This window comes from Falco peregrinus, chromosome 9 (assembly GCF_023634155.1).
Source record: "Falco peregrinus isolate bFalPer1 chromosome 9, bFalPer1.pri, whole genome shotgun sequence".
Classification (NCBI taxonomy): Eukaryota; Metazoa; Chordata; class Aves; order Falconiformes; family Falconidae; genus Falco; species Falco peregrinus.
The window spans coordinates 2,204,743-2,229,817 of NC_073729.1; the positions used below are offsets into that span (position 1 = coordinate 2,204,743).

Below are 25,075 nucleotides of genomic sequence, written 5' to 3' on the forward strand. Positions count from 1 at the left end.
TTTAAATCAATCTGGCGACCCAGATGGGACACCTCTCTGCCGGGCTGTAGGACCCGCTGGGGATAGGACTCCCTAGGGTACCCCCGGGATTTCCCGGAGGGACTCCTTGACTCAAGGGATCACTGCGGCGGCAGACAAGGACCCCATTGCTGTAAGTGACGGTATTCTTTATTTTGGTTTGTTTGTTTGGTAGACCGGTCATTTGGAACTGCCCGTAAGTCAAAAGTTAAACTTCTGCAGGGTGATGAATACTTTTGTGGCTAGCACCTTAAGTATACGTTTGGTTGGCATTCAGTTGCCGTTTGGTTGGCATTCAGTTGCCGTTTGGAGCCTGGCAAGTTCGCCTATAGGGCTCGTTTGGTACGGTCTCGCCTGTTACGGTTGTCTGACTTACTGGGTATGGAAATTTGGCTCTGATTATCGTTATTGTGATTTTGGCTATATTCTTGGTAATCTTGCTTATTAGAGTTTTCTGACATACTGGATGTGGAATTTGATTATCGTTATTGTGATTTTGGCTATACTCTTGGGAATAATAGTGGCTTTTTGATGCTGCTGTAGAAAGGTACCTGCATGTTGCATTTTGTAAGTGTTAAGTGTATTCTGTTAGTGTGAAGTGGAAAATGGGAGGAAAACAAAGCGGTGGGATTTTAAGGAAAAGTCCTTTAGGATGTGTTTTAAGTCATTGGAAGGATATTGGAGGATCTGCTGGTGGGAACGTGAATAAGAAAACATTGATAAAATATTGTAATCAACGGTGGCAGCTTTATAAGCTGGAATGCGGAGAAAAGTGGCCTTTTAATAATTATAAGGTTATTAATAATTGTTATACTCATTTATGCTGGAAATGTGAGAACATTTTTGTATTAAGTATATTGTAAATGTTGGTATGTGGTTATTGTCTTGAACATCCGAGGGATGAACGTGAACCTCTATATGTTATGAAGTGTATATGGTGTAAAGAGTTATTATGTGTATGGTGGGGACAAGAAATGGAATGCCCTAACTGTAAGGTTAGGACGCCTTGGGATAAGAGAGAGAGCTGTAAGTGAAATTAGAGTGGTCTGTGGCTGGGATAGCGATTGAGGTAACAAAGTGGCGGAATAGTAAGAAAGAGTCCGTTGGGATGTGTTTTAAGCCACTGGAAGGAAATGGGGGGGCAGCCTGGGGGAAGCGTGAATAAGAGAACTTTGGTTAAGTACTGCAATCAGTGGTGGCCCCTGTATAAGCTGGGGGACGGAGAGACATGGCCCTTAAATGGGACACTGAATTATAATGTTTTATTACAGTTAATGTTATTCTTGAGGCGAGAGGAAAATGGGATGAAGTAATGTGTGCTGATATGTTTGTGTGACAGAAGGAGTGTGGGATTAACACCACCTGACCTTTGATTATGGCTATAGAAAAGGATAGGGAAAAACAAACAAACAAACCCCCCCCCCAAAAAAAACCAAAACCAAAAACAAAAAAATCCCCTGAGACCTAAACTAGAAAGATGTTCTTGTTGAAATATTTGTGGGGAAAAAAAAAAAAAAGAAAAAAAAAAAGAGAGCTCAGGTTGTGGTTCCTTCTGTGCAGCAACCAGAATGAAACACGTTGTAAGATAAAAACTTGTGCTAACGTATGTAAGATCTGAAGCGGGGGTGGGGGGTGGGGTGGAGAGTCAAAGACCCTGTGAAAGTGTTGAAGTATTGGGGTGAGTTTGTACAAACGCCCGTACCCCCTCGAAGGTGCGGCTGAGTCCTGCGGGACGCATGGCAGGGTGTTTGCTGTTTGCCTGCGAAGGCTGATATGTAAGAACACAGACTTAAAGCAACAAGGAGCAGATTTGCATTCAGGGTCAGAAAGAGTTAAAACAGAAGTGCTGTTGCAGAGGCAGGCTTGTGTAACCTGCAGAGCAGGAAGAGCATCTCCGGCCCCGAACCCTTCTGCTGGTGAGGAGGAGGGGGTTGCTGTTGCTGAGGATTGAGCAGAAGGACCTGACAATGTCACCCCAATTGCTGCAGCATTTGCAGCACAACAGGACCCGTAACGGCCCCTCTAGGGCAGGCAGTGGGTCTGAGGAAAATAAAGGTGAATCTTTGATGGGGAAATTTAGATGTTGGAAAGTTGGTTGTGAATAGGACTGGATAAAGGCTCGAGTTGATTGTTACTAGGTAATTGTGATGTAGAAAAGTTGATAGAAGGAATAGGGGATGTGTACAGAAGGTAAGAGAAGAAGAGCTGGGTCGTGCTAAACTGATAGAGGAGATGAAGCAGAGACAAAGGATGAATATCAGGCAGAAGTGAATGAGCATATTGTAGGGAAAGTGGACACTGGAAGTGAGATTGACTTAAACTAAAGAACCAACAAGGGGTTCTGGTGAACTAGGGATTAGGAAAAAGGAGGTGGAATTTTTAGTGAATACAAAACCAACTTATTTGGTGTTAAACTTCAGTGAACAGAATTTGTTACAGTTGTGGGGACTGCCGACCACCAGGAAAATATCCTGAAACCTTTAAAGTACAAACTAAGAAAGCAAATAAGAATGCCAAATTCACCAAAATCTTTAAGTTGAAGAGAGGACCTCCCTGAAGTAAAAGAAATCTTTAACCAGGTATATCTGGAAATAAATTCCAGGTAAGGAAAAAATGCTTTCCCTGTTACAGTAAAAATGATAAGGGGAAGGCCTGCCTAGTTCAGGTAAAACAATATCCCTTGGTCAGCAAGGCTGTGGGGAATATTGGCAGAAAAACTGAAATAAAATACACTCTGTAGTAGTTCTACTAATGTAAATCTGTGTGTTTTACCATGACAGTGACTTGTTATGGGATGCGCAGATGAAACTCTGCATTGACAACGAAGTACAAGGAATAAGGTTGGTCAGGTGCCTCCTACCACAATCAAGGGCAAGACTGGGCTGGCCTCTGTGTTTGCCACCAAGAAGGATCTTGAGCTCTGCTGCTGGCTGCAACCCAGCAGGCGTTGAGCGGTGGGAACATGTGCCATGCCAGACCTTGATGTGAGGAATGGCCCCCTCTGTTATAAGAGGGTCATCCAGGAAGGAAGAACATAAGATGACCCATTGAGGCACTGATTTGGAAATTGGAAACTGCCTGGCCGACCATGAAGCCATACAAGTAGCAGAGGAGGTAGGAAAGGAGGAATTATCCTTAATACCAGACGGTAAAATCCAAACTGTAAGTACAGATCAGGAGCCAAATTATTCTAAAGAAAACTTAAAGGTAATTCAGGACATGAATGATAAAAAATAAATAAGTGGACTTATTTGAGGGATGGTCGTATAGTGGTACCATCCAATTTAATATGGACCACAGCCGTAACAGAACATAATGAGATGCACTGGGGAGCTGATAATTTATATAAAAGTCTAAATCAGAAATTGATAGGGCAGAACTTGTATACTGTAATAAAACAGGTGACTCAGCAATGTGAAATGTGTTTGAAAATTAGCCAGGGCAACAGTGGCAAGTTGATTTTTCCAGACTCCCAAGAATTGGGGGGTACTGATATTTATTAAATGAATGGACACCCCAACGTATCATACAGTATTATGGACCTGCAACTTGGAATCCTAATGAACTCATTAACGGTGCTCGAGAACCTATCTACAATCTGGTTCGTATCATTCGTCTACAGGCTGTCTTGGAAATTACTACTAACAGACCAAGCAACTCAAATACGAAATGCAATTTATCAACACAGGATGGTTCTTGATTACCTGCTAGCCGAAGAAGGAAGTGTTTGTGGTAAAGTAAATGTTTCCAATTGTTGTTTGAAAATTGATGACAATGGTGAGATAATCACATCAGAGATAGGGAAGTTAGCCCATGTTCCCGTCCGAACTTGGAAAGACGAATACTGACTTGGACTTGTTTTCCTGGCTTCTCGGGAGCCCCTGGGTAAAACGAATCCTATTTTATTTGTTATGTGGATTAGCCACCTTATTGTTTTTGCCATATGCTGTTCCATGTTTTATAAGATTAATTCAACACGTTATAACTAACATGCAATTTGCTACTATGATTTCACCCAATGGTGTTAAACAAATTCGAGTAGTACGCCAAAATGTACAGTCGACAATACAGATTATATAGTTAATACTATAACAATTTAATAGCAAACAAGAATCTGGGAATAATTAACTATTAACAATTCATATAACAATGTAGGCTGATTAAGAATACAAATAGAATAGCAAAGAAAACAACCGTCAGGAACACACAGACAAGGATGTGGTAACGTCTTTTATACTTTTCCACCTCTACCATAAGTTCTTGACATGTGACAGTAGAAAAACTCACCCTCTGCCTAAACAATGAAAAAAAAAAAAAAAAAAAGGTTTTGATTCCCCTTTATAATGAACCATACAGGTTAGACGTTTAAAAAACACTCACCTTACGGGATGTTCAGAGGGGGAAATGCGCACTCCAGAGCCTTCCTCCCTGGCAGGTGACGTGGCGGTCTGATGGTGAGAAAACATTGCATTGAAAGCAAGGACCTGTCATTTGGCCATAGTGCCATAAATGTTACCATTAACAAACTTACCGGAGTGGTAAGCTCGGGAAATGGGTCCAGGACTTCATCTGGACACTCAGCAGCCATCTTTTATCGTGTATGCCTTTGAACGTGTGCATGCGCAATTTTAAACCCCACAGAATGTATTGGAAAAATCTGGAAAGACCGCGCAAGTGAAATCCCTATAGTCTAGCCATGATAGTGACGCATATATTAAAAAAAAAAAAAAAAAAAAGAATGTTTAAAGAAACTATAGTATTTATAGTTCATTTATTACCTAAGTGGAATGCATAGTTGTAAGTGTTGGGTTTAGGTTTTGTTTTTGTAGGTTATTATTATATGTATTACCCAACCCTTTGGGTTTATTTTGGAAACCATGTGTTTGATGCAAGGTAACTTCAATGAACCATTTGACAATCAGTAAACAACAAATAACAATTTATTAACATGAACTAGAAATTGAATAACAGAATAACAGTCAAGCAAAGTCTCATGTAATGTGAAAACAGACTTCTTCACTCGTGAATCCAGCACAGTCCTGAATAATGTTGGGGTGGTAACTCCATCTGTTCCCTCCATGATAGTCCGTGCCTGGTCCTGGGTATTTCTCTTCACAAGGTGAGGAAGATGAACAGAAACGAATAACAAGTCACATGGTAACTTTGCTGGAGATCAACATTTTCCTTTTGTTTGTAGAACAGTCTCTTGCACTCTCCTTTGATATCCCATGAGTTCCACTATTCGGGATGAATTGCGAGGAGGAGATCGCACTCTTCTATACCAGCATGCAAAGGCTGACGAATCCGAAATACATACAGCTTTCAGAAATATACAGGTATATTTCAGAATATACTCAACTGAAAATTAAGGATTTGTTTTGGTCATTAGATATTGAAAGTCCTTTAAACTCTAGTACAGGTGTTCCTTGTGTCCAGAGATGCTCCCTGAATAGCACCGAACCTGAAACAGGAGGGAATGCGACTGATAAAAGGTGTGGGAAAACGATTTTCATAGGAAGGTACCCTAATTGTACTTCCTACTGGAAGTATGGAGGTGTAAATCTTTGGAATATAAGTCAAACCAGGAGAACAAATAAAGCCACCCCCCTAAAGGGTGGCCCGTTCCCGTGGGAACGGGATGGTACCGGTTATGTGAAGAAAAGGCTTGAGAAGTTCTACCACTAGGTTGGCAAGGTGAGTGTGCCATGGGACCTGTTTTTCCACACATCTCTATAACTTACAATTTGACACAAGGACTCATTAGATCATATATAAAAAGATTCAAACGACGGACCAACCCTATTGTGGAAAACCCACGGGGTTTCATAGCTTTGCCCATTGGTTTTTACCATGGTTAGGAGTAAATGAATTAGAAAAAGCATTAGTGAACCTCTCTGCTACCATGGAAATTGCCATGAAATTTACTATTGATGCCGTACGGGTACAACAAGAGGAAATCAAAAGCATTTCAAAAATAACTCTACAAAATAGGCTGGCACTTGATATGTTGTTTAGCAAAGAAGGAGGAGTGTGCGCAATAATAAATGCAAGTTGTTGCACATATATAGACAATGACCAGAGAATGACTTTAGACTTGGAAGAAATTTGGAAACAAATCAGAGTACTACAGGAGATTAGAAAAAATGATCTTTCTTGGGGATTTGAAGAAATATGGAACAAGTTGACTTCTTGGTTACCTAACTTTCAATGGTTAAAACAGATTTTTGTTGTATTAATCATTTCTATAATATTTGGAATATTTGTATATTATTTAGATGCATGCTTTGGTGTTTGAATGCAAGTAGATATATATGATGCAAAGGAATTTGCATGTACCTAGAAAAGGGGTGAATGATACTGAATGAATTCACTGTAGGATAGAATAATGACATCCTCAATGTGTATTGTGTTGTCAACATCTTGTAATGCTATCCTGTTATCCTATGACACCTTGTGAGGCTGTCGGCATCCTGTTATCTGTTGGCATCCGTCCCCTGTGTATTGTGTGTCTGCCAACATCTTGTGAGGCTGTGGACAACCTGTTGTCTGGAGGCATCTTAACACCCAAGGAGGAAAGACAGATAGCAAGAGCTGATTGAAAACAGCCAACTCAGCATTTTCTGGCAAAAGAAGGTGAAAAGTACACCGTGAGGAAGACCGACAGCCTTCCTCCCAAAGACCACCGCCCACGTCCCAAGGACCCCTGCCCACAATTCTTGGAAGAATTTGCGCAGGCAAAGGACTGATAAGCTAATTAACATACAAAGCTAGAGTAGGTGGGGTTAGGTAATGACTATGTATAGTTGTTAATTGAATAGTCACTGTTTTATGGTATAAATATAAGATAGTTCCTTCAGACATGCACGTTAGGCGGAAGGATCCCCCGTGCATCCAGCGCTGCCAATAAAGGATACTTAGTCACTAAGAAATTTTGACTTTGTTCTTTAAATCAAGATCAAGAAAGCCCCACAGGCAAGCTACCTAAGGAAGCATAGTGATGCAACAATTTTACTCTAAATACAGTATAAATCCCCTAAACAAATTCACTTTTAAGGCTGACATGCTGCGCACCAGAATCTGAAGATAAGTGGACAGTGTATGGAAATATAAATTATTAACAGAGCACTTAGACTGCAGGCATGTGCTCTGAGAAATTTGCTAAAAAGAATTCTGTAGCTGGGCAAGGCACATGACTTCTCAAAGGCAATGAAGGATTAGCTACTGATGCAGTTACTCAATATGCAAGTTATTGCAATAATTTGAAAAGTAATTTAGAAAGTACATTCACAGCTCAAGTCCATTTCTGCTGGTTGTCTGTTTCTGATAACTATGCTTCACTACTGCTGCAGAGAAATGCTTATTATTATTTGCATCTCCATCTGTTTCACAGGGCTTATTTTCATGCCAGAGAAGAGCTGTCATATCATTATACACTAGCAATGTTTACTTTTATTGTCACAGGGACTGGTGTGCCAAGCAATCTGGTAACATCTTCCCCTTCCCAAATAGGAAAAGGGAGCAGCAGCAAACAGCATCGGTAACAACCACCACCTCAGTGCAACTTCAGCCCTGCAGATGGATGGTCGTGCCTGTTGCAAAGGACAGTCAGCAGGTAGGATCACTAACTATACTATGTATCTCAATAGATGTCAGTCAACAAAGACGAGATCATTACTCCACATTTTCTTTCCCCTTCATCATCTGTAAGTAATCAACAGTGATATAAAACAGTCATTGCTATTCTTTCTTCCTTTTGAATAATAGGGTATATGTAAAACTTTCAGATTTTCTGTATCGGGAATTTCACAAGCTATTTGTTGCTGTCCTTTGTCTATGCTCTAGGTAACTTTCTGTAGTGTTTTTTCTGTTCAGTACTTTGGTTCTCTTACGTAGTAGCTAACTTACTGTATTTGTCCTGTTCTGCAATTAGATGTCAGCAATGTTCTACTGTTGTGCTCTCCACTGTTTAGACAACAGTTCAGCTTGCACTAGGAGTAACCCTTTGAATATACGTACACTCTTACATCAAGCTGATCCATGGCTACTGTTTTGGCCTGATGTTAGCAGACTGCAGAACTGTTACAGTCAGGCAGTTTCTATTATACAGCTGTTTCTGAGACAGCAAAGTACAGAGGTGGACCCATGACTTATACTCTCCTGCACTCTAGGTTTCTGCTCTGTGGGATTCTTTTACCAGCCCCATGAGTTTAGGACATGAGCATGTGCTGACATAACTGCACACTGTGCTACTCTGTTTTCCTCTTTCACGTGTTTACTGTTCTGTCCCCATCCTCAGCCCCTGAAGACTATTCCAAACATTATCTTGGGGGACAGATGATGTCCTCAGCCCTGTGTTTATTTTAATATTTGCTTTTCTAAACTTTTCACGTACTTTTTATTTTATAAAAATTGCATTCAGTACAGCAGATTATCTGAATGTTAGGTGACAAAGCTAAGGTAGATAAAGCCCTCTTTATTGAAAGGTTTCTGATAAAAGGCAGTCAACTGCCCATAAAGACTCTACATTCAGACAGGATTACAGGGAACACAGAAATAAATACTGATAAGACAGTCTGACTAATTCTATTCTTCAATAACTCTTCATCTGAGAAAGCACCTTCTCCTAGTGAGTTAAAAAAATACAATCAATAAATAATAAAGGTGAAAGACATCCCTGCCTTCAGTGATGGATAGCTCAAGGGAACTCATGGAAATGGAATTGTGTAAATGGAATTTGTGACATTCTCAAAGCACTATGTCTATTATCTTCCAAATAGGCTTTTTAAGACCTTCGTAGAAGTAAACTGAATGCCTGCTAATTATTATCACCCCAGGACAAGTATGTCGCCTGCTTTGGTTTTATATTTAATATTACACAGCATTTTACTTTACATATGGTTTCTTTTCATCAATATTATATTCATAGCCAATGTGGAATAAGACACAACATGTTGATAGCAACAGTAGAATTTATACATTAGTACAGCTACATTTTAACTTTGCAGTTTAGTAGCTAATAATAATTCCATAGAGCTCTAATTTGTGGTTGTTTTCACGAGACTTGTGGCAAGTGAGAAAGTGGCTTTTTAATCTTTTCCAGACTTTCATTCTGTAATTAACTAGAAGCTGCATGTTAATCTACATGGGTTTTCTTTTTTTTTTTTTTTTACATAAAGAAAATTAAACACCACTGTTACATCCTCAACATATAACTCCACACTTGTAATTGTAAAAGCTTTATCCCAGCTATGTTATGATTCAACTTTATAGCAGAAATATTAATAGGAATCCTGTTAAATTTCAAACATGAGCACCTCTGACAATGTAGTAATTACTGAAGTGCTATTTGCAGATCTTGCTCCTACATAGCCCCACACTGTGACATAATCTACGAGGAGGTGGCTCATGGATCTGGCATAAACTGTGAAACCTTTTAACTTCTGTAATAAAAAGCTTACTTGTCAGGGTGGCCAATTTAAGCTTCTGTTTGCTTGCCCAAGGAAACCTGTGACAGCATCATGAAGTACACTACATAAGCATATTTCTAAATTTATTAACTACTGAGGGCATTTTACTATACTTGCGCATATAGGTTACTTGGGATAATTGGGACTTCTTAAAATCTTTTTTTGTGTCAGAAATATTTTAAAGATAAAATAGGTGACTTTAAGCATTCCATTTTCTAGATGAGAGATTTGCCTGTATGGCAAGTGTAACAGGAAGGCATCCCATTGAAATTGTGGTACATTAGAGCACTACAAAACATGTCCCTGCATAGTAGCATCATGTCTTGGAGATCCGAAGCTACATTGCTGATATGATAAAACAAACTTGCACTTCCAGAAGCAGTAGCATCTCTTTACTGAAACTATGCATCTGTCCACCTCTCTGTAGAGTTCCTCCTATAGAAACTAGAATGACACAGTAGTTTTCTGGATTTTCTCTCATCATAGCACCTTGGATCTACAGGTATTGGACCCTCCCCCTGTCAAAAGCCCAAACCCACCAGTATTATACACTGTAGAAAAGGGGGGGAGCGGTGGGAAGCATCTTTTGTCATAGCAAGTTTACTCTGTAATTGCTCTTTTCAGGACCAAATTATGCTGGATGATGCAGAGGCCAGTTTAGCACAGCTCAGAAAGTTTGGGTGTTGAAGAGGAAGATTTATTTGTAGAGTAGTCAGGAGGCTTAAAAGCCTTAATGGTTTGTTGGCTGCTTTGACTATAAATTAAACAGGCCTTGATGAAATACAAACAAAACAAAAATCACTAATACCTATGAGAAGAACACTTCTGTTGCATATAGCTTCCTTACAGCCATCTAAGAAGAGTAAAATTCATCTGATTTACAAGTCAGTTTGGTTAGTTATACAGCAAACCTTTAGAGATTGCAGGGAATTTTTATAAATGTTCATTCCTTCACCTCCGAGTTTCATGTCAATAAAAAGCAGCAGTTGCAAGCAGGAAAAAAAACCTGATCAGGGCAACAGTTTGAATGTGCATAAACACCAAGTGAGAGGAAGCATCTGTTATTCTATTTCTCTCCTACAGCATGTTAACCTCTGCCAAGCACAGAATTCACCACATTTGAAGATTTGCCTCCTGTTTATAACTGTTTATTGCTGTGAGTACACCTGCCAGCAGACCTGCTACAGACATAGGGAAAGCATGTGCATATGGGGAAGCAACAGAGGCTTTTAGTACACAGTGAATTTAAGAGACTTGAAATGCCTGTGCCAGCACATGCCTCTTGTCCGTCTGCAGGCAGAAATGTTCTTGAGTATACCAGACATAAGTGAGGTCCCTCTTTCTCCTGTACACTGAAGTAGTCCTTAACAACCTCAAGTCAACCATTTTCATCAACATGCTAAGTTCAGACACTATGCTTTGCAATTCTATAATCTCCTTGTTCATTTGGATCTGATGTGAACCTATCTGACAAGTAACCTCAGGAAGAGTGCCAAAGAGCAAATTGGCTATGATTTGCTGCAACTGCGAGTTAAAAAAAACAGTCAATCCTATCCAGAGGGGAAAAAAAAAAAAAAAAAAAAAGGAGAAAAAAAAAAAAAGGGTAGGCTTTCTTGTAGTGGACAATAGGCATATATTTAAAATTTAGGGCTGGCAGGGCTTACTATATGCAAGGGATCCAAATTTCTGAAAAAAAGATTTAAAAAAACGATTCATAGTACATTCAGCGGGTTTGATTTCTAAACGTGCAAGATGGCCCAGTGAAGTCAGGTGCTTAAACCCAAGGCTTCCTGAATTTTACAACATCCAAAATGCAACTTCTGTTTTGAGACTAATGGAAAAGAGAGAGATATTCATGTCTTATCAAGAAAAAAATCAGAACAGTTGAACAATTTTGCCACTACCTTATTTGCACAATGCACTAAGTTAAAAATTGTTTCAGTTATGTTTTGCTTATATTTATGAAACAAACCAGACTAACTTATTTTCCTAAGGTCTGAAATTCTCAAAGTACACTTGTATATGGTTTATGCAAAAGAGATTTTTCATTTTGAATATACTTCCCCTTCAAGATTACAAAATTTGCCTAAAGCACTGAACAAGCTCTTACAAATAGGAGATTATTAAAGCAGTCCCACAAGGAAACACAGTGAAGGGCTCCCCCCCCATAAAAATTGCCTCTTTTTCTGTAAAAGAATGCATAGCTACAGGCATGAAGTTGAAAAATTTTTTAAAAACTGTACACTTGACAAATTTGAAAAGAGGTAAAGATTATTTTAGCATAGTTTATAAAGTGGAATTTGTAAAGATTGGTACTTAGCTTAATGCTAGGGGCTAACTTTGTGAAGTCAGCTGTTGGCATCAAGAGGAACAGTCATTTATAGATTCTGCAAGTATGATATATTAGGGTCTCAACGAATGAAAGATACCAGCTGATCTGAGCAAAACCTCACTAGATTATTTCAAACCTTTTCAACGCCCAAGTGGTGGTCCTTTTTATTTTCTAATACTTCTGCTTTCAGTAGTATTTATTGTGTCCTTTTCTTTCAATAGCACTCATTTGCCAGCATCCATGTACAATGCAGCTTCAAATGAAATTTTCAGGTATGGTTTTTTCTGCCTTTTCTGAAGATTACCCTTCCCAAAGTACTTGTTTAGAATTGAAACTATTCCCACATTCTTGTATTTTCTTTCAGCATAAACTATGGCTGTGGTTTTGCAATACATTATTTTCAAGAGTTTGCATATCATACTGTATATTACATTAGTGAACTGATTTTGCTGAAAAATGACTTGGCAAAAATGAGTTCTTTTCAAGTGAACTGAATCTGATTCACTGTGAGGCCACACAAAGAGTTGTGTTGGCACAGCTTCAAAGCGGCATGCCACGCTGTGGGAACAGAGCAGCGAAGGTCCAGGAGTATTTGAAGCTAGTGTCAGCCTCCCCCCACACCCCATATATAATGTACTACGTAAGCACAGCCAATTCCTTTATTTTAATTGAGCAGTGTTGCTGTGTGTTTTCTCTCATCTGTTCCATCTGCTTCTTCCATTGTTTACTTCCCTGATGTCTACATTTCCCTTTTATCACCTCTCCACCCTCTCAGGTTTTCTCCCCAGAATAAATACACTTTATTAAATTTACTGGCTGACATCCGTATGCAAATTTCTGCAAGCTCACTAGAAGCACATTATTCAAATAGCCTCTGGTGCTCTTTACTGTGTTAAGCAGATGAAGACAGAAACAAAAAAGACAAAGTACCTATATTTGCATTAGCATTTTGCACATTCATTTGTGAAAGGTTTGGTGCTAACCCTATGCAAACCAAAGCACAATCCACTCCTAAAAACTAATGGGAAGACTCCTGAGGATACTTGATTTGCCCTTCATCCTTATGTCCTGGCAATTACAGGAAGGATCAGCTCCAGAGGCACACCTTACAAATGCTAAAACAAGAAAGCCTTGTTACTGAACTAGTGTAGGCTTTCTTCCCACACATCTTTTTATAGCATGCTGTTGTTGATGGGGGGGGTGGGGGGTGGGTGTTAATTGTTTTTTTCCTCCTCTGACTTTTTCCTGATTATGGACTGTGCACAGATACAGTAAAGAAGAATTACTTGAAATAACATTCATCAACTGCTGTTCTAGAAAGGAAAGAGACGACACTGGGGTTTTTGAAAGCTTCTAGGGGGGCCAATTCACATAAATATACCTGGACACTTTACCTAAATTTCTGTTTTGCTAGGCCACTTCTACGCTTCACTTGACATGATTTTGCTTCCAGTTCCTTGTTTCTGTTAATGTTTGCCCCTGTCTGGCCCTATGTGTGCAAACTCATAAAGTCTCCAGTTAGTGAGCACATTCCCAAGGTAGCTGTCAGCCTGCCTCTCTCTGTCCTCGTCAAAGTATGGAGAAACTTTCCCAGAGGTTATTTGCTGTGTACTTGTTGCGTCCCTCCAGCTCTCATCTCTGGCAGTTATTGACTTCTCTGAGCCCTCCTGTCTGAACATGAGAGAAGCGTTGTGTACTACAGCTTGAGCTGCACTTGTTGTGACAGTCACATTTCTTTTGTTTTCTTTATTTGTGCAATTCTCAAAGATCTATTTGCTACAGACATGACAAAGGACAGCTAACCAGGATCTCTGCTGGTGTATTTCACCATCCCTAGGTCTTCATGCTTTATTTAGCAATTCCTTGACAATCATGGCAGACTATTCTGCTTTGTCATTAGGCTATGATGCAGAAACATTTCATGCATTGTTACCAGAATCTGAATGTGCTAATCCCTGACAAACTTTGCAAAGCTGCAACATAAATATAAGCAAGATAACATGTACAATTGCACATGGAGGTATATACATCAGTCTCTCACACGAATATTTATTTTCCCTAACAAATACCTCTTCTTTTGTCTCACATCATATAATTATATTCCAACAGCAGGTTTAGATGTTTTTTACCTTCCTGGATTCTAGTTAATGCCTTCTCATACCTCCCCTTCTCCACTGCATTTACACTTGATTAGAATACAGGGTTTGTTGCTTCACGCTTAAACATACACACCAGTTAGAGCCCATCCAATTCTTTGGCACACATGGTAAAAATTAATATGAATTTTGCAGTCTTTACTCTGCCCTCCATTTCCCTAATTTTCTTTCTTCTGATCCCCCTGTATCTGCTTTGTTCTTTATATTTATCATGTTGTAATTCAAGATAATAAAAACAGGAATGAAAACGTAGCTACTATTGGAAGCAAGTAATTCCATTACACTGTTGCTGGCACTGGCCCAGCAAACTCACTGATGCAATTTTCCTTGAGTGAGCACTTGCACTAAAGTCAGTAGGAACATTTCCATTAACAAAGTTACATCAGCAAATGTGTATCTTGAGGACGAGAGCTGCAGACACATATCCAGTTCTTAGGGTTGTGATAACACGCAGATTAAGGTAATGTTCTTTGGATCAAAATATACAGACCTCATCAAAATCAAGGACTGCAACCTGGGTACTTTCCTTGCTCCCTAACCAGTGGTATAAGGGTTTCTTTCTTTCCAAGGAAGTATTTCTCATGAGCGGGGTTACTAATGTATCCCTGAGCAGCCTTGTTACCATTCTTCATTTGAGCCTGTTACTTGCCATCTTGGCCACAAATATCAAGAACACATCTTTCCTACCATCACCACCATTGCCCTGGTAGGCTATTACATTCTCCTTTCCCCTTCCTGCACTCTTCCCTCTTTTGGTTACACAATTCTAACTTGCTCAAGCTTTCCTTCTCTCAGTGCAAGGTCTCTGTTCCTGTTGTTGCGCCTGCCTCAAACCTTCTCCAGCTGGTCTGTAATTCCCTTGAAACCTGGCACCCAAACAGAATATTGCAGTTAAAGCAGTTCTGATGAACAGCTGAGTGACTTCACACAGGCTATCCTGCTTATACTGTCCTATACAGCATTTCTCTCTTGCAAGAGCAGCGCAGCATTGCTCCCTTACCTTTGCTCTGCCCGTAACCCTTAGATCCTTTCCAACAGGACTGCAATTTAGCCAGTGGTATCCTGTGACATGTGCTGGAAGCTGATTGTTCCTGCCCAAGCAAAGTTCATTGTATTTGTCTTCATTGCATTTTCACCCTTACTGTTCACCTGAATTGTTAGTGTGAGCCCTCTTTTTCTGACCAATAGTTAAGGCTCACTTTTTGTTAGGATTGCTAGCTCACCCTGCACCAGTAAGGGCACAGTAACTGGTGTAGTTTTCTTTTGCTCCATGTGAAAACTTATTTTAAAGTTTATAAACCAATGAATTTGCTCCAACTGCCACTGAAGCTAAGGGGGAGCTTTTTTGACTGATTTAACATCAACAATACTGGGCTTAATATGTATTGCTATATTTAAGCATTTCACCTACGTACTCAGATGTACTCCTTGAGTGGGTGGAGGAATCTGATAGTGATTAAAATTCAGGGTGTGTCCCAGCCTGCTGATCAGTGTACTAGTATGAAGGGGAATTCTTACTACTGCTAAATCCTGAAAGCTAATGACTACCAGATGCCTACTCCCTTAATCAAACTATTACCACTGAAGACAACAACAGAGGTCAAGCCATCCCTTCACTGGGCCCATTTTCACAAAATGTATTTGAAAGGCTCAAATTTGACCTCTCTTCCTTCCAGGCACACAGCCTAACCTCAGTTAAAATTTAAAGGAAGGATGAAACAAACCCACATTCTTGTCACCCACCTGGAGGTGAATCATCTGTCATTTGTTACCACAGAAGGAAGAAGAGCTGCGCATTCACAGGGGGATAAGTGGCAGTGACAGAGGTTTGAAAGAGCCTGTAGAAAGCTGGGGGAGCTAACGGCGAGACAAGTTGCAGGGAACAAGGAGGCTGGGGGAGAGAAAGCATGGCAAAGGAGGGGTGAGGAAGTAGAGACAGATGGGAGAACAGTCCAGAAAGCGATATACATAGGTGTCAGAATGTTTCTCTGTGATTCTGATCTCACCAAATTTTCTGAGTAAATCTTTCAGGAAATAAGCTCTGCAAGGATCCCCCTTGTAGAGTTTCACTACAGCCATCACACCTGTCCCCTGAAGTTATACCATGCTGCCAATTTCCTACATCCCAGAAATCTTGAATGCCTAAATACAGAGTTAGTACCATCCAAAATGAAGGACTAAACAACATTAGGACCTGCAAACTCCAACATCACAAGCACTGGCTGTACAATGGTACAATTTCTAACAGCTCCCATTTACAAGGTTAAAGAAATAATAATGATTCATGAGACTGGCTGACACCTGGAATGATTTAATCAGGCCATCCTTAATGTAAATGACATTGACTCACATTTTGAGATGTAGGTGGAACTGGCAATTGACTTTTCCTCATAATTGTCTTAACTTGCTTTGCTAGTTAGAAATAGTTTTGTAGGTTATATTTCAAATCTGGTAATCATTAGAGGTACATTCTTTCCATAGATGTTTGTATTTATAGTCAATGGGAACATCTAGGACAGAATTTGACCTACAAACTTACATATGTAACAGCAGCCTAGATAGAAAAATCTGTATTTAAGTCTGAACCAGAACTAAAGTAAGATTGCTCGATATATACATACAAAATTAAAATATGAATGCACACATTGGGACAGGCACATGGGGACAGCCCCCCCCCCCCCAATTATTTCTGATTACTTCTCTTTAAGTGATCTTTTTATCAATATTTAATACAATGATATTCTCACAGATAATGGAGGGAAAAAAACCTTTTAAGTATTAGGATTAAAAGAAGATTGGAATTCTCTAAAAAGTTTAACAGAAAATAACATGTGGAAAGGAAGAAAATTATGACCTACTGGTCACCCTCCTCTGGTTTTTCATCCAGCTGAGTTCATAGTCTTTGTCTCTTCTTTGCCTTCCTCCCTACCTTTCCTCTCATCCAAAACATGCTGAGACCATGCCCCTCTTTCTGGGTATCTGCCTATTCCTATGGACATATTCCAGTCCCTTGCCATTAAAAAAATTCTCCATGATGTTACTGTGATGCAAGCTGACTGTAGTTAAGCTGACTGCAGTGGAATGTCATGACTCTGACCACAAAGATTTGACCCAATTACTGTGACCTGACACACTTGCAATCTAGTACAGCCTGAAGTCTCAGAGCAATACCCCCTGAAACCACTAGAGACTTGCATGAAAGCTGGAACCAAGCAGAACAAGAGTGAATTAAACCCAGGAGAAAGGCATTCAAAAAACCCGTAATTATGATGTATAGTTTGTTAATACGTGCTTACTTTGCCTGTTAGAAGACAGTAGGCGAGATGTCCACATGCTTTTTAAGAACAGAAGTCTTAATCCAGGAGGAAATGACAGAGCTGAGTATATCCTCTTCTGAATATGTGTTCAGCTATTAGAAACATAGTGCAATCTGTGAGCTGATCAGCCTGTAGTGAAGCTCCACTGCCGTGCAACGTGGTGGTAAGATGGTGTGCGGTACTTGACCAGGTCCATGCAGCGTTTCGCCATTCTTACCATAAGAGTGAGGGGTTACACTGCAGTAGCTGAGAGAGCTAAAAGGGGAAGGAAGGTAAGGAACATTTCAAGTGGTCAGCCGTTGTGCTTAAGAACCACATCTGCAAATCTTACACAGCAGGGTTTTTTTCAGGTGATTTTGCAACATTCATAATATAAGGAACTCTTGGTTTTGTTTTTTCCCCACTTGTATAGTACCTATAGATCAGCCTTTACAAACTTCTTCCCCACCCCTTTAAATACCAAAGCAACATTTCCTTGCTCTGTTAGCACCATGGAGCAGAACACTGCACTGATGTGGAACACTTGTACCTTACTACAACCATGCTGAAAGTCACAGTATTTATTCCTTGTAAGTCAAGCAACAGGTAGAAGATAAAGCAAAAAAACTATCAAAGTGTCAAATCTCACTAAAAACAAACAGAAAATAAAACCACCACATCAAAAAAAAAAAGCGCACAGCAAGCTACTTGGCATTGCTTACTGGTTTTGTCTGTAAAAGCTCCTGAAAGCTGCGTGAAGAAACTTAGGAAATATCACTCCATAATAGTCAGGATCTCATCTGGTGTAGATTCTCAGCTCTGTGTAGGGCTACACTATGTTCTTGCATGGATACCATTCAGAATCCTGCATAATTTTTGGACTTGTTTTTCCATTCTGCCAGTATCACTTTTCTGCTCTTGACGCTGGAAGACTTCCTAGCTTGGACTATGAACACAAACCAACCATATAAAATCGTAACAAGTTCCACTTAGCTCTGTAACTCATCACAGACAGTGGCCTGCAGGGATGCTGAAGAAGTGGTATAAGAACAGGATGGAAATATGAAGTAATACAGTAATACTTCCCCAAAACAAGCTCTCAGACTCAAATGTCATAGTTCAGAGACTGCTTAATTTAAAAAAGAAAAAAAAAAAAAAAAGTAGTCCCTGTGCAGTGCCAATTACCAGATGCCTTCCTCACTTTCCAGTCTTACAAAAGCTGGTGAGCAAAGCTTCTGTTTCTACATCTTATTTTTGTCTCCTTCACTACCACTGTGAACCAGAATTCCTAAACTGAAAACCAAATCACATGTTATTTTTGGAAAAAATTAATTATCCAAATGCAAGAATATCCTTTATAGAAGTGAGCAGCTCATCATCTTTATTCCAAAAAAGAAGCCACAGAAAACCACATGATCAGATTTTGCAAGCTAGGATCTAGAACTAGACCTAAAATTAATGTCTTGGGGGCCTGTCTATGAGGCCAAATTAACTGTCAAATTACCTTGTAACATACTATTTATTCCAAGTTCATTGCTTGTGTGTAGATATAAATGTGTACTGTCTAGGACCTTGGTGAATGGTGACTAAATGTACCCTGTAAATTCAGTCCTGAATAAGTTTTTCTAATCAAATCCTTTGTTCTGTCAGTACATTCCAGGAAGTGATTTCTGTCCTTGGAATAGTCAAAACATGTTATTGTGACTCTGCATTAATTATTTTTCCCCAGAATACTGTATTCTATGCTCTTAGAAGAAAAATCTGCATCTCCAGTGGAAAAGTGGACTCAAACAAAAAGGTGGGCTTTGCTGTGACTGCAATTATTGATAATAAATCAATTATAAATTATAATATATAATTATAAATAAGTTATTGAAAAATAAAATAATAATTGTAGGTAATATTCTTCACTGGACTAATCCGATATCCCAGTGTTCAGAATAAACACTTAATTCTTTCCAGAAGTGACTAGCATGCAGGCAGGGAGAAGAACGGGAACAGCACCTTTAAAAGCAGTGGTCTCTGACGGTACTTCGGGGGGGTGGATACTGAGGTGTGGAATAGCTGTAGGAGAAACAAATCATGAGAGGGTCCTTAACTTTTCAGGCACAGATCAGAGAAAAAAAGGCTAGTCCAAACATCTTCACAGAAAACATAAAAGAAGAACAGTAAACACAGAGGCAGCAGCAGTGAAGCAGCCAGGCTACAGGCTCCCAGGAGACTTCCCAGCCGCAGGGAACAGCTGGAGGGCTTGCTGCTCCCTCTGCTGGAGCAGGAGCATCCCAATAGATCCACAGGAGACTTGCTGGTTTGACTCACTTGTAAACCCACAGCAAATCTCTTGAACTAGGAAGTAAAGAATAACGCAGGGTAGATTACCGTTGCTGGCTTACTATCACAAGGATTTTTTGAAGGAGTGCATATATACTTGAACATGCAGATGAAGGCAGACAGGAGAGCACTATTTCATTGTTCTTGTTTTGAAAAGAAACAAAATAAGGCAGACAAGCTGAAACCTGTATTTTTCAAATTGTATCAGGTCAGTCAAACTGGAACATAGGAGAAGCAAGCAGACCTTTTCAGTGTCATGTAATACAGAACAGCTCTTGGTTTATGACGCTTGCTCTAGGACAGATTACTTGCCATCCTTCCTGTAGCCATGTGTAGAGAAAGGCACCTGCCTTTGTGAATTGTATGTTCCTGTTGAGCACAGCCTGGCCTTAAATACTACTTGGCTTACGAATAAATAGCCTATTCTCACAGCAAACAGAGTAAACCTCTCCAAAAGTATTTTCAGGTTAATATAACGTCATGAGTTATTTAGTGTTCATGTTGGCTAACGCAAGTCATAGTAGCATGATGCATAACATCAAGAAACCATGACTCACTCACTGACACAGCTCTTCTCTTGCTTGCAATAGTTTGTGGCTGAGGTTCCTCTTTCTCTTGTAGAATTAAGGTCCTTTGGGCTCCGAGACACCGGACAGATTGCAGGATCTTGCACCTTGCAACTCAGCTTTCTGTCTGCTAGACAAGAGTTGAGAGCCTGACTCCTTCATGCCTTTTTATGACTTATATTACCTAGCTTTGGTGAGGAATCTGCTGCCTTCTATATATAAACATCTGACATCTGGTACAAACACCTCCAATTTTAGTTGAACTTTATAAGCATATCAGTAAAAGAGTAAAATATTTGACTAAAAACTTAGCTAGATGTAAGTTAATTGATTTTGTGGTCTCCCCAATTTAAACAGCTTCTCGTTTTTCAGTTTTCTGTCATCTTAGTGAACACCTTGGTCTGCTGGTGATCACCTAACAAATTCAATGGAGGAAATGGAAACCAAGCTCTGCAGCAGCAACAAAGAGGAAGCTTTTAGAAGAGAACTACCATACCATATAGGAGAAATAGATTTCACAGCTTCTGGGAAGAAACGTGGAAAGGTACAGCTCAGAGGAGTTTTAACCCTTCAACACTATTGCAGTTGTTCAGCTGTTACTTTCTAACATTAAATATAGACACTGTAATAGTGAGGGTCAATGTGCCACAGTGTGAGGCACCACATTGTACTTAAAGTGGGGACCACACCTTCCTGAACATGAATGTGATTTAAAATAATGCCTATTAATATGGAGAAAATCAATCACTTAACTTGGACTGACATGCTACAATTACAGCTGATAAGTTTTCCTTTAAAAAGAAAAAAACCCATGTGCCCAGCTTCTTTTGTTTTGCATCATTTCCCAGTTTTAACCTCTTTCTGCCAAAAATTAGTCACCATGGATTTCAACATACTTTTGAGCTGTTTCAAGATTCTCCTTAAAGTTCCCTCTCCCTGTTCCATTAATATGTAGAGAAGAATATATATGGACAGACCTACCTCCTCACTAGTCTCTTGCATGCATTAATGCTAGACCTAGGAATTCCTTTCAGATCAGAAATCTGCCTTAAAACTTTATGATGAAAGAAAACCTTAAGCACAAAGCCAAAATATATACAGAACAGGAAGAAGCAATAGATTCATGTAACATATCCTTGAAAAACAGACAGGAAATCAGGCAAATATTTCAGCTAGTGCAGCCAAGAAATTTGTTGGCTTTGCTAGACTGCCACAGAGCTGAAGACAGTTCAAAAGGAATAGCAGCATTAAAGGAGAGTGTGATATGTCATTCTGCAACAAAGAATTAACCCACGGAACTGACCCAGTTAGCAAGATGACAATTATACAGAAGCCTGCTAAATCCACCCTCATCTTTAGTTGTCAGGTCTTACTCAAATAAATTTTTCTTAAATAACCAAGTTGATGATAAATTTCCCTCTGCATTCACCATGAACAATATCTCTACTGCATCCTACTGCTCATTGTTACTCAGTGATTTTTTTGTTTTGTTTGTTGAAGTTTATTAAGGTCCTGAGTACCATTCATCCTGGAATTATATTTGAAGTTATGCTCAACAAATGGAATCTACCTGCTCCCAATTTGGTTGTCTCTTTAGTAGGGGAAGAAGAAAATTTCCAGATGAAGCCTTGGCTACGAGACACCTTAAAAAAAGGACTTATAAAAGCAGCTCAAAGCACAGGTTAGTGCTTTAGGCTTTAAAGAAGGAATTTACATTGCTACTGGATTCTCACACCTAGCATCCGATGATCTTTTAAAGTCTATGGGCCTGCTCACATGATTATTTTTGGAACTTTAAGGCTTTGCTGAATGCCACCTACGACCTGTATTTAAATGGCTTTGAAAGTGGAAGTTATTGTATTAGAAATAGCAAAAATAAATTATTTCAAACCAAATTACTCTAGGCAACCATTCTTGAAGTGTAAAATTACCTGGCATTATTCCCTCAGAGATGACACTAGAAAGACAGCAGGAGATAGGACCAAATACACTGTCCCTCTTTGGTGCCATAGCAAAATAATTCTTAAAGAGAGCATAGCAATTTGACTTCAGCAAGGGCAAAATTATGCCAAACCCCAGAATTCTTGTTTTCCCGATTCTCACTTTGTAGCTACCGGCTACCAATCAAAACCATGTTACAGTACTTTTCATTTTTTGAAGATTGTTTTCTTCAAATCTAAGAGTTGAACAGGCTTTGTTAGTAAAACAGCCTGTGATTAAATTCAAGTTTAAACATAAAGACCTTGGTAACATATAATACAAAATAAGTAATCTCAGTTTCTCCCTGGCTGTTCACATGAATGACAGGAGTAGTGAAAAACATTTAAAAATAAAACCAAACCAATATCTGGGAACATGCATGGAAGTGGCTTTCATTTAAGATTACTTTTTCTCACCCCCTTTATGAAAATACCTGCAATTGAAGTGAAAATACTTAAGCATTTCACAGCAAGCTCCTGATTTAGCTTCACTGGTCCAGATAAGATTATAACAGTTCTGGTTTTGTAATGAAGCAGCCCAGTACCATTGTTCTTGTTGGTACTTTTGTACCACACAGACATTCTCTATCTCCATCTGCCTTCTCTACTTAAAACTGGACAGCAGTCCAGTCTCCAGTTTTTGTGTTAAATATTTGAAAAATGTCCATTAACTGTTTAACTAGGGTTCTCCAAATTCTTTGTCACCATAACAATACTGCTGTAAATCCTACTCTCCTGAAGAATTCACTCTCCAACACACACAAGAACAAGAGAAAGAATGCCAGGTTAGGCAGGTTATGCCGAGCTCTTCTGCTACCGGGTGATTGCACGGGACTGTTCAGTTCCCAGTTCAAGCCAACAACTTCCTCCACCCTGTCTCTCTGCTTTTCCTTGTCCAACAATCAGACCTGCTCGGTGTAGCGATGTTTCTGCTCGTATTTACAGGCAGTGACTTGACTGGACACAGCATTCTTGATGGGCATACTGACATCACAATAAAGATGGCAACATTGTATCACACGATACATGAAGCATGTTTGCTTGGGCATATAAACTTCTCGTTTTCTGTGTTAAAGTCTTACATACTTTGTATGTATTTTAATTCTAAAAGTTACAGTCCATCAAGACCTGTCTACGGTTTATCTGTCTAAAACCCCAAAAAACTTAAATCCACTAATGCAAGTAATGTTACTTGACACAGAAACATGTTCAATTATAAAGAAATTATCTAACTATTTTTTAAAAAATAATTTCAGGTGCCTGGATTTTTACCAGTGCTTTACGTGTAGGAATAACAAGACACTTAGTGCAAGCAATCCGAGATCATGCACTGGCTAGTACTTCATCCAAAGTAAAAGTGATTGCCATAGGAATAACTTCACTCAGAAAAATTCAGCACAGAGAAATTCTGGACAACACGAAGGTATTTTTTGCTTATTCTACTCGTGAGATAGGATTGTTCACAAGCAACCTGCACTTTTACCAAATCTGGAAGTAGTAGGCAGAACAATATTGATATAATTAAAAACAAGAGTGGGGTTTAAAGGGTGTGTTGGGGGAAAACGGAAATAAAGTGCAGGAAGAATTGTTAGATCATAAAGATTCCGTGCCCTGCGCGCAGTATACTTGGCAGCGATTCTGAGAACACCCAGCAGGTGCCAGCATTAGACACGAGCTCGGCCAGCAGGGTAAGGGTGAACCCAAGGGAAGAGTCATGCACCAGAAGGTACCTTAAACATATTTTTTTTTCCCTTGTCCACTTCCTGCAGAAGCACTTACTCCAAGCTATTTCGTAAATACTGTAAAAAGTATATTTTCTAGTATGGAATACAAGCCATAAATATTTCAAGACCAAGTTTTCTTAAGTAGTCATTGGTGTCCATTACACAAAAACTTGCTCAAAACCCCAGGCCAAAACCACTAGCCATGCAGGGTTTTGTCTAGTTATTGGGAGTTCTAAGGACTTCACAATGCAGGGTGAAGCAATCAGAGTTTTCAGGGGGGATCACCACAAACCCAAACAAACAAAAACCTCCCCCAACAAAACAATTGCTAAAAATGTCAAGACAAGATGATGCTGAATTGGTCTGGAAGTGGAGAGAGAAAAAAAATTATTAAGGCATGACCTTCTTGTCACTGGATATACAGTCTGTCCCAAGCAGACTATTTTAACAAAAAAGTAGCTATGTAATGACAACGAGCGATAGTTCCTCTGCGCTATTTTACTTCCCTGCAGAAGCTAAAATACAAATGACAAACACAGCCCTTTGAACCTGCAGCTAGTTCTTCTCTCAGGCTAGCAAGTACCAGCTAGTAGCTGGGAGACTGTCAGACCATCTCAGCAATTTATTGTCATAGAGCTTATTCCATCCTTTTTGCCAAGGACAGCTGTGTCTGTGTTCTACCAGGTAGGACTCTTTAGCTGGAACACTTTAAACCTATTTGTGCAGCTGAACTGGTCTGAAAGGACCTCAGAAGAAGTTCAGTTCATTGCGTTTGTGAATTTTATTCAGGAAAGTTGCTTTGGCAAATGCAAACTATTTCACCTCCTTCCCAGGCTAAGCAAATCAAAATTAATCTGGTTCTTTCCCAACCAGCAGCTACAAAACAAATGCACTGGTCTTTTTATTGTGTTAGATTTTCTCCCCCTTAACTAAAGCCCGAATTCTTTGTCAAGGAATATTTCACGTAGAACATTCCTGACCCTATGACATCTGGCACCGCGTCCACCCAAAGAGACTCTGCACTTTAGTCAGTAACTTTAAGACAAAGAAACTATAGACAAGAATGTTGATCTAAACTCAGTTCTCTTTATCCTTGGCACTAACACAACAGCTTGTTGTACAGAATAGAGCTTACAATCCACACTAGCAAGGAGAAAAACAAACCCTGAAATCAGTGGATCCCTCCCATCTCTTCTGTGTTAATGG

The 25,075-nt window shown here is 39.5% G+C and overlaps 1 protein-coding gene and 1 long non-coding RNA gene across 2 annotated transcripts in view; one reads left to right on the forward strand and one right to left on the reverse strand.

Annotated features, from left to right (window-relative positions):
* Positions 1 to 4,939: 4,939 nt before the first annotated feature.
* Positions 4,940 to 25,075, reverse strand: part of LOC114012144 (uncharacterized) — a 41,505-nt gene continuing 21,369 nt past the window's right edge. Inside the window, exons 2-3 of the long non-coding RNA XR_003554442.2 lie at positions 17,270 to 17,545; positions 4,940 to 5,479 (exon numbers count right to left, since the gene is read on the reverse strand). This is a non-coding gene — a long non-coding RNA (uncharacterized LOC114012144). The remainder of the gene's footprint in view (positions 5,480 to 17,269; positions 17,546 to 25,075) is intronic.
* The window catches only part of TRPM5 (transient receptor potential cation channel subfamily M member 5), a 40,070-nt gene continuing 35,245 nt past the window's right edge, over positions 20,251 to 25,075 (forward strand). The window contains exons 1-4 of the mRNA XM_055814577.1: positions 20,251 to 20,359; positions 20,539 to 20,710; positions 21,667 to 21,847; positions 23,402 to 23,568. Of these exons, the coding sequence (XP_055670552.1) occupies positions 20,594 to 20,710; positions 21,667 to 21,847; positions 23,402 to 23,568 (465 nt within the window). The 5' untranslated portion in view covers positions 20,251 to 20,359; positions 20,539 to 20,593. The remainder of the gene's footprint in view (positions 20,360 to 20,538; positions 20,711 to 21,666; positions 21,848 to 23,401; positions 23,569 to 25,075) is intronic.